This window comes from Oncorhynchus keta, chromosome 2 (genome assembly GCF_023373465.1).
Source record: "Oncorhynchus keta strain PuntledgeMale-10-30-2019 chromosome 2, Oket_V2, whole genome shotgun sequence".
Taxonomy (NCBI): domain Eukaryota; kingdom Metazoa; phylum Chordata; class Actinopteri; order Salmoniformes; family Salmonidae; genus Oncorhynchus; species Oncorhynchus keta.
This window is the reverse complement of record NC_068422.1, coordinates 35,473,466-35,483,867: the sequence shown is the minus strand read 5'-3', so window position 1 is coordinate 35,483,867 and position 10,402 is coordinate 35,473,466. Positions and strand designations below refer to the sequence as shown.

The 10,402-nt window shown below is 43.6% G+C and overlaps 1 protein-coding gene across 1 annotated transcript in view; it reads right to left on the bottom strand.

The window, feature by feature from the left end:
* Positions 1–795: 795 nt before the first annotated feature.
* LOC118361706 (uncharacterized) overlaps positions 796–10,402 on the bottom strand; it is a 34,910-nt gene continuing 25,303 nt past the window's right edge. The window contains exon 7 of the mRNA XM_035741859.2: positions 796–2,767. Coding sequence (XP_035597752.1) covers positions 2,033–2,767 — 735 coding nt within the window. The 3' untranslated portion in view covers positions 796–2,032. The remainder of the gene's footprint in view (positions 2,768–10,402) is intronic.

Genomic DNA, 10,402 nt, shown 5'->3' with positions numbered 1-10,402 from the left:
CAATCTCCATTTCTAGAGGCATTCAAACATTAACCATTGTTCTGAAGAGGAGATAAACACAACCCTCAACCTCCTCAAATCCTCAAACTTAACTTAGCCCTGATAACTCAAAACACACTAAAACCTGTGATGTTCAATAATGTTGTCTTAATCAGTCCACTACCGAACCAAAACGATCTAGTAGATACTATATGGTAAACCTATGTTACTCAGTGTTCAGGAGTTCACTGTGAGTTTAGTGGTGCCTGTCACTTGGTCTGAAAGAGGTACTTCGGGGAGTTCAGTGGTGCCTGTCACTTGGTCTGAAAGAGGAACATCAGGGAGTTTAGTGGTGCCTGTCACTTGGTCTGAAAGAGGTACATCGGGGAGTTTAGTGGTGCCTGTCACTTGGTCTGAAAGAGGTACATCGGGGAGTTTAGTGGTGCCTGTCACTTGGTCTGAAAGAGGTACATCAGGGAGTTTAGTGGTGCCTGTCACTTGGTCTGAAAGAGGTACACCAGGGAATTTAGTGGTGCCTGTCACTTGGTCTGAAAGAGGTACACCAGGGAATTTAGTGGTACCTGTCACTTGGTCTGAAAGAGGAACATCGGGAGTTTAGTGGTGCCTGTCACTTGGTCTGAAAGAGGTACACCAGGGAATTTAGTGGTGCCTGTCACTTGGTCTGAAAGAGGTACACCAGGGAATTTAGTGGTACCTGTCACTTGGTCTGAAAGAGGAACATCGGGAGTTTAGTGGTGCCTGTCACTTGGTCTGAAATAGGTACATCGGGGAGTTTAGTGGTGCCTGTCACTTGGTCTGAAAGAGGTACATCGGGGAGTTTAGTGGTGCCTGTCACTTGGTCTGAGAGAGGTACATCGGGGAGTTTAGTGGTGCCTGTCACTTGGTCTGAAAGAGGTACATCAGGGAGTTTAGTTGTGCCTGTCACTTGTTCTGAAAGAAGTACATCAGGGAGTTTAGTGGTACTTGTCACTTGGTCTGAAAGAGGTACATCAGGGAGTTTAGTGGTACTTGTCACTTGGTCTGAAAGAGGTACACCAGGGAGTTTAGTGGTAAATGTCACTTGGTCTGAAAGAGGTACACCAGGGAGTTTAGTGGTACTTGTCACTTGGTCTGAAAGAGGTACACCAGGGAGTTTAGTGGTAAATGTCACTTGGTCTGAAAGAGGTACACCAGGGAGTTTAGTGGTACTTGTCACTTGGTCTGAAAGAGGTACATCAGGGAGTTTAGTGGTACTTGTCACTTGGTCTGAAAGAGGTTCACCAGGGAGTTTAGTGGTACTTGTCACTTGGTCTGAAAGAGGTACACCAGGGAGTTTATTGGTACTTGTCACTTTGTCTGAAAGAGGTAGATCAGGGAGTTTAGCGGAAGGACATGCTCTAGAGGAAATACTTTAAACTTTCTAGTGAACGATTGTTCTTTAAACTCATTTCCCTGTTTAAGCAGAAAACTCCACTCCTTATTTCTTTCCCCAATCTGCTTTTTTTCTTTCATTCATTTTTTATGCTCTGGGAGGAATTGAACATTTCTGAGGTCATGTAAGCCTATAGTCAAACTATGTGCTGCTGTTTCAATGGAAGGACCCATGTGAGTTTGAGTAGAGTTGAGTGGAACATTCTTTAAAAAAACATGTACAGTACATGTGAGAGATTAGCAAAGAGAAACTATGAATGTTAGTCATTCTTTTTCTGCATAAGACAATGTGCAATAAAAGGCTGCTAAGCAAGTGACTGGACATTTTATAAAGGATAAAACAGTCCTTCAGTGTATCTCAGTCATAACCTGTAGGTGCCATTTTGAATAGATGTGCACTGTACCTTTGCATTTTGTAAATTTTAAGACATGACTATGCTACATATTCTGTTCAGTTCAGAAGAAGGTCAAACAACAGTTAAGGGCAGTTCCTGAATGTCCATAAGGAGCTGTGGGCACACGCACATATGGACACACACATGGTGAGCAGGAACCACAAGGAGGTGGAAGAGGAGGGATGTTATACAGTATATAACATGTCATGTTTGATTATATGAACACTTCAGTGGATCTTTGGCATTGGGATGCGTGGGAGGCTGGGGGGAACCAGGACTCTGGCTCTGAGCAGTCCCAGGTCTGGCATTTCCATATTAGGGCTAGGAGGGCTGGTTCTCCCAAGGTCCCTCCTGACCCCCAGAGCGCGGGGCTTAGCGAGCACCCCGTGGTCCAGAGACGGGCTCACCGCCTGGGGACCAGAATTGAAGCAGGCCAGGCCCCTGGAGGGAGGCGACAGCTGCTTGGTCCTGTGGTTGGCCAGCAGCGCTGAAGACTCCGATCGAAGAAGAGAGCCATTAGTGCCCCCCTGAGGCAGAGCCGGGATGGACACACGCTTGTGGAGGCGTGGCGGCTGCAGGATGCGAGGGCAGCCAGGGCCCTGTGGCCCCAATGGAGAGGCTCGCTGCCCTCCCTCTGGCCTGGACAGAGCTCCTGGGGTTGGGCTGCTGGCTGCAGCAAGCCCCTGGGTGGGACTGGGGGTGGTTCCAGGCCACTCTCTGATATGTTTGTTGAGCTGGGTGCTAAGCAGCACACTCAATTCATCTGGGTCAGGCACTGGTGGAGTGTCCACACCCATGGCCGGGCTTCCAGTGGGTGGGTCAGAGTCTGTGCAGTGGGATCCATCTTCCCTGGTCCTCCTCCCTCTCTGGGGGTCACTGTGGCCCTCGGTGTGGGCTGTTTTTACTAGTCTTTCTTGGGTGAGGTGCTCGTGGTGGCTGGGGCTGGAAGGCTGTATTTGTGGCTATGGATGAAAAACAAAAATAAACACATTACTATCAATTCACTGATAATGTTGAGATATAAATATATTGTGTACATCACATATGAACTTCTGTCAGAGAATGGAATATACATTTTTACTCTATTTAATCTCTTTATGCAGTTCCTGATACAGCCCTGCCTTTAGTTGAAGGAGGCTAATCCAATAGTTTCTGTTCCAGACACAACCGACCATTAGTTAAAGTCATTCAATCCAATATTTTTTTTAAGTATTCCCTTTCTGAGATCTGTATTCAAATATTTTTTTAAGTAGTTGCTTTCTCAGATCTGTATTCAAATATTTTTGAAAAAGTAGTCATTTTCTGAGATCTGTATTCAAATAGTTTTCAAAAGTAGCCATTTCTGGGGATCTTAATTAAAATAGTCACCTCCAAAGTAATTATTTGTCCCCCCCCATAAAATAGTTACTTTCCACAGCGCATATTTAAAAACTACAGTTATCGCAGGTCTGGCAAGAACACTAGGTAGACTCCAAAATCAACCCACAGCATTGCAGATGCACATCAACACTGGCATGCTTTCATCGTGCCATGTCATGCCATGCCAGCGTTCAGGGCCCAGGGTGATGGCAGAGGTTAGAGAGATGGGAAATGCATACTGTACCACGCTTTGGCAGTGATTTAGAGAGAGATGGTATGGACTAATTTCAGTACCAACACAAATTGTAATTGAATTCCATCATTTTGAATTTGTATTAGGATATTGAATTTGAAAGTAATATTTTTGTATCTGTAATGCACAGTTGAATCATTGAATTCATAAATGTAACTTGTCTTTCATGATTTGAAACTTAATGAATATTGCATTCAGTTTAAATGTTTTTTTCAATTTAATTGAATATTCAAATTCAATAATTATATATTCAGTTTCAATATGGTAGATATTATATAAACGGCGAGTATGAGCAGTGTAAAAACAAAGGAGTGGGGGGGGTCAATGCAAATAGTCCGGTGGCCATTAATTGCTCAGCAGTCTTATGGCTTGGGGATAGAAGTTGTTATGGAGCCCTTTGGACCTAAACGTTGCATTCCAGTACCGCTTGCCATGCAGAAGCAGAGAGAACAGTCTATGGCTTGGGTAACTGGAGTCTTTGATATTTTTTATTTTTTTTCTCCCCAATTTCGTGGTATCCAATTGTAAGTCATTACTGTCTTGTCTCATCGCTACAACTCCCGCACGGACTCGGAAGAGGCGAAGGTCGAGAGCCATGCCTCCTCCAAAACACAACCCAACCAAGCCAGACTGCTTCTTAACACAGCACGCATCCAACCCAGAAGCCAGCCGCACCAATGTGTCAGAGGAAACACCGTACACCTAGCGACTTAGTCCGCGTGCACTGCGCCCGGCCCACCACAGGAGTCGCTAGTGCGCGATGAGACAAGGATATCCCTGCCGGCCAACCCTCCCTAATCCGGACGACGCTAGTCCAACTTTGGGCCTCCCGGTCGCGGCCGGCTGTGACAGAGCCTGGGCTCAGAGCCTGGGCTCAAACCCAGAGTCTCAGACCTGAGGCAACTCTGCCTCATTAGACTGCACATTTTCAGGGGCTGTTTCAGTGCAGCACAGGGGAGCCCTTGGTGGATGCCGGAGGCTGAGCCCTACAGACATTTGTTTGAAGTCTCTAGCATTTCCACAATTTTGGCTATAAGCAATTATGAAAAAGAGCTAAGACTCTTCTCGTACTCAGGACCTCTGCTTCACAAACACACATGACCACCCTCCTTGTCAATGTACTAACCGTTTGAGCTATCTAAAAATATCAAGCTAGCTACGGAGTGAGTTTACGGTACGCTCTTCAATTTATGAAATCAATGATTCAATTTGTACATTACGAATCCACAAATATTAAATGAATATCCTAATACAAATGCAAAATTATGCAATTCAAATCAAATTGGCACTGAAATCACTCTATAGATGGGATGAGAGAGAGATAGGAGATAAGGCACAGTAGCAGAAAGCAGACTGACAGAGACACACACACACATTTACATGTATGCACAGTACAGACATGCACGCACACATCTAGGACGCACGCTTCCATGCATGCTAACACTCATGCACAGACACTGTTAAAACAGGGTTAACAGAGTTTGGTAGAGTTGGGTAGCTGAAAAGGAGCAATTGCATCAATGAGTGAGGATATCTTCAATGGCATCCACATTTTTACAAACAAGTACTTTGACCACTCCATCATACTGACTCAGTCTCCCAAACAGGCACAGAAAAGGACAGACACACTTACATCACACCTGCATTCAAGGGTTAAATAGTTCATTGCAAACAAGCTCAATCCAGTGCAAGCTCAGAAGCCAGGGCATTTGGCTATCCAGTGCATCTACTGTATTCTTGTCATCCTAACTCCTACCCACACATCTCCTCTCTAAAATCCAATATTGTACAAGCAAGAAACCCCAACCGAGTTGTTTACATCTAACGTATACAACAGGAGCTCCACAACAACATTACTCCATTGAGAAACATGAGTCACTTCACTTCTCTTTTGACTCTGTCCTTTCCTTTTTATCTCCCCTGAATTCCACAATGTTTTAATGACTGCATGCATAATTCTCTCTCTCTCTCTCTCTCTCTCTCTCTCTCTCTCTCTCTCTCTCTCTCTCTCTCTCTCTCTCTCTCTCTCTCTCTCTCTCTCTCTCTCTCTCTCTCTCTCTCTGTTCTAAGACTCTAGCTGAATTAAGACCTTGAAGTGTCAATGATGCCAAACCCGACAAATGCACCCCTTTGATTGACAGCGGGGTTGCCCATTATTATTGTCAAATCTAATTAAACACAGCCAATAGACTGCCGTGGTTGTGGGAATGGGGACGTCCCCATTCCCGACTGTTATGCTTTGGATGATGCCCAACCAGAGCCCTGTCGAGAAACATCAAAAGAATGTAATTTCTCTCTTTTATTTATCATTCTTTTTTTCTCCTCTTCTCTATCACCCTCAGTTCATCAGCAGAACACAACGTATTCATAATAGTGGGGTTTGGTAGGACAGAATGGCAATATTTGCACTGTGATTGCTAGTCTGCTTCATTTTAAATGAAAATGTCTCAGGGACTTGCTAAAGTAAATGATAAACAACCAACTGTTCACTATTACCATGTAGTAATTGTACTGTAGATAAAAGACGAGGTCTTGATTTGGGTGTCATAAACTCATCCAAGTAATTAGCTAGGCTTGTTACTTTACGCTGAGATGTGTCAGATAACGATCCAAGTCAATTTACAAAAACTACCCACTGCTTTTGCTTACTCAACCATGCTACCTACTGATTTCCCTACACACACTTTGTTCAGGTGAATGAACTGAACATCACTCATCCACTTCACTGATGAAAGCAATGGGTAGATCACATAGAGGAAGGGAGTAATGATGGAGAGAAGGGGGGCAGAGGCAGGGGATAATGGAAGCAGACAAGGCAACAGGGGGGGGGGGGTTAGTGACTCACTCTGTCTGCGCTGGGGCATGCTGGTGCGGGGCAGACCCTGCCCGGGGGAGAAGAAGGGGGTGGGCAGCAAACCCTGCACAGAGAAAAGACAATGGAGGTATGACGTATAGTACCAGTCAAAGGTTTGGAAACACCTACTCATTCCAGGGTTTTTCTTTATTTTTACTATTTTTTACATTGTAGGATAATAGTGAAGACATCAAAACTATGAAATAACACATATGGAAACATATAGTAACCAAAAAAGTGTTAAACAAATCAAAATATATTTTATATTATTCAAATTAGCCACCCTTTGCCTTGATGACAGCTTTGTACACTCTTGGCATTCTCGCAACCAGCTTCATGAGGAATGCATTTCAATTAACAGTTAAAAGTTAAGTTAATTTGTGGAGTTTCTTTCTTTCTTAATTAATTTGAGCCAATCAGTTGTGTTGTGATGGTAGGGGTGGTATAGGCTGCAGATAGGCCTATTTATTGGAAGAAAAGTACAAATAGGCAAAGAGAAGTGACAGTCCATCATTACTTTAAGACATGAAGGTCAGTCATGGTGGAACATTTTAAGAACTTTGAAAGTTTCTTCAAGTGCAGTCGCAAAAATTATCAAGCGCTATTATGAAACTGGCTCTCATGAGGTTCGCCACAGGAAAGGAAGACCCAGAGTTACCTCTGCTGCAGAGGATCATTTTATTAGAGTTACCAGTCTCAGAAATTGCAGCCCAAATAAATGCTTCACTGAGTTCAAGTAAACAGAGTCATCTCATCTGTTCAGAGGAAACTGCATGAATCAGGCCTTCATGGTTGAATTGCTGCAAAGAAACCACTACTAAAGGACACCAATAAGAAGAAGACACTTAGGTCAAGAAACATGACAAATGGACATTAGACCGGTGGAAATCTGTCCTTTGGTCTGATGAGTCCAAAATTGAGATTTTTGGTTCCAATCACCATGTCTTTGTGAGACACAGGGTAGGTGAATGAATGATCTCCACATGTGTAGTAGGTGTGATGTTGTGGGGGAGCTTTGCTGGTGACACTGTTAGTGATTTTTATATAATTCAAGGCACACTTAACCAGCATGGCTACCACAGCATTCTGCAGTGATACGCGATCCCATCTGGTTTGCACTTAGTGGGACTATCATTTGTTTTTCAACAGGACAATGACCCAACTCACCTCCAGGCTGTCTAAGGGCTATTTGACCAAGAAGGAGAGTGATGGAGTGCTGCATCAGATGACCTGGCCTCCACAATCACCTGACCTCAACCCAGTTGAGATGGTTTGGGATGAGTTGAATAGCAGAGTGAAAGAAAAGCAGCCAACAAGTGCTCAGCATATGTGTTAATAACTTCAAGACTGTTGGAAAAGCATTCCTCATGAAGCAGGTTGAGAGATTTCCAAAAGTGTGCAAAGCTGTCATCAAGGCAAAGGGTTGCTACTTTGAAGAATCTCAAATATAACATATATTTTGATTTGTTCAACACTTTTTTTGGTTATTACATGATTCCATATGTGTTATTTCATAGTTTTGATGTCTTCACTATTACTCTACAATGTACAAAATAGTAAAAACAAAGAAAAGCCCTTAGTAGGTGTGTCCAAACTGTGGACTGTTACTGTACATGCATATAGAGATAGGTCCTATACATGTGAGAGTATTGAGTCACCATACCACACACATACAGTACACAAACAGCACATAAACAGGAACACATACTGTCATACAAACAAAGACCCCCCCCCCCAACACACACAGTCCCAGAAAAACACCCACTGTTACCATGCTTACCTCTCCCTCTCTATTTCCTTGCTCTAGGATATTAATGCAAACATATTCCCTTTTTGAAAGGCATACAAATGAAAATGCATGAGGTTCTTATGTGAACCTCCCTCCAATATCTCATTCCTTTCTTTTCCATCTCTGTCTCTCTCACTCAATCTCTTTCCCACAGTCTATTACATTTAACACTGAAGAATCAGACCGACTCTTTGTCTGTGTGTGAGGGTGAATGCCTGTCCTCAATATCCGGCTCAATCCCACCTGAACAAACCCAAACTGTGCATAAAGATAAAATCATCCTGTGTAGAAGAAGAGTGGAGGCTCTTCTTGACTGTCAACGGGTAATCTCCTTCTCATGACTGTTGGGTGCTGCTCTTAAATTGGCCACATCTCCTCAAACCGAGAAGGACGCATAGGCACAGAGTGAGAGAGACTGGACTCTCTGGGATGCCCGAGCAATTTCAGAGACAACCGCAGTGAGGGAAGTGGAGGACAAATGAGGTTTCTGATCGACTTCCTCCCTGTTTTTTCTGTACTACACAATTACAGCAGGACCCTTCTGTGCTGCCACCTGCCACGGCTTAATTTGGAGAAAGGAAGGTTTGAATTGGGAAAGAGAGCCTAGCACTGACAGTGGCTGGAATTTTCATTGGGCTGTCTCAGTTCAGGGCAAGCTTTCCTGTCTTCATCTTACATTCTGGTGTGAATACGTAACTACTTCCCAGTTCTGACAGGTCTAGGAGGAACCCTTTATGTAAGGAGTATGGGATTCTCTTTCATTAGGAAGTACGAGCAAAGAACTAGCAATAATCACAATGGTGTTTTGTATGGAAAGTTTCAACCACACACGTAGGCTAACGCTATAAACTACCTTGAACTCTACCAGAGTTATTAGACGGATTTGACTTTCATCATGATGTCATTAGCATGCTTAACATGTCAGTGTGAAGCATTCAGAAACTGTGCATATTGTTGTTGATTTTCTCATAATTAAGTGTTAGTAAAGCATAAGCCGTTATGCTAGTAAAGCGTTAGCTTCCCCTTTCATCTTACAAGCTGGTGTGAGTCCTTATTTGAGGAGCATGTTGTCATTGCTCATTATAAATTGTCAAGGCATTAGCAGATCTGCTAGCAGTGTCCTGAAGGATGTCATGGCTGGCTTGATAAATCTTACTTAACTCCCCTAATCATTCACTACAAGAAAGACTTTCAGCGAGATTGAGAAAAATAGCAAGACATACAACCAATGTCTGTACATTACTTTTTACTTCGGTAGTTCTCACAATTACATTTGCACCTGTCTGATATTATGAAGTTGATTTTCAAAGCAGAGTTTTGGTGGTAGCTGTGGGCAGGGCAGTGAGTGTGGAATCTCTGGGGGTGGGAGAGAGAGGCGGTATGGGGGACTAATGTCAGGACCTCTCTGTGAAAACCACCCATCATTCTAGATTAGAATGCTGGACACAAGCTGTTCTGTCATTGCCTCTTTCTCTCTCTCGCTCCCTCTCCCTCTACAAACCAACCTCCTGCTGACAGAATGACAAGAGCATTGTGTCTGATTACAGCTTAGATAATGACAGAAAGAAAGAAAGAAAGAAAGAAAGAAAGAAAGAAAGAAAGAAAGAAAGAAAGAAAGAAAGAAAGAAAGGGGAAGGGGACGGGAGAGAGATAGAAAAAAATAAAAGAGAGAAAGTTGGAGGAGGAGAGAGAGAGGGGTAGACAGAGGGGGGGTGTAGCAGTAATTAGCCTCTTGTCTTGGTCTGATGAAACATAAGGTTTTGCATTCGATTAGACTTCCTGCCAGCACTTGTTTGCTTGTTTGTTTTAATGAGGCCATTCAGGATATTCCCCTGTTTACTAAGCCCTTTGTTCAGAGGCATCTTCTCCTTGCCTCTGTACTCTATCTATCCTGCACCTCCATGCACGCAAAAACATACTCTGTCTCTCTCCATGTCACTCTAATCACTGCATTGAGTTAACAGTAGGGTTGAGCGATTTTACCATTGCATCATCTATCGACGATGTTTGACAGCTATCGTCGATATTTGACTACTCATTGTCGATAGTGACGAAATCATGATGTCAGATTTAGCATATTGGAACTCACCTGCACCGCCGGAGTCTGGCAGCGCACAACAGCACAGCACAGTGAGGTCAAGGCACAGTGGAGGCCTGTCAAGTTCTTCCACATCGATCTAGACAAACCATATCTGTATGGATCTCGTTTGTGCACGGGGGCATTGTCATGCTAAAACAGGAAAGGGCATTTCCCAAACTGTTGCCACAAAGTTGGAAGCAGATAATCATCTAGAATGTCATTGCATGCTGTAGCGTTAAGATTTCCCTTCACTGGAACTAAG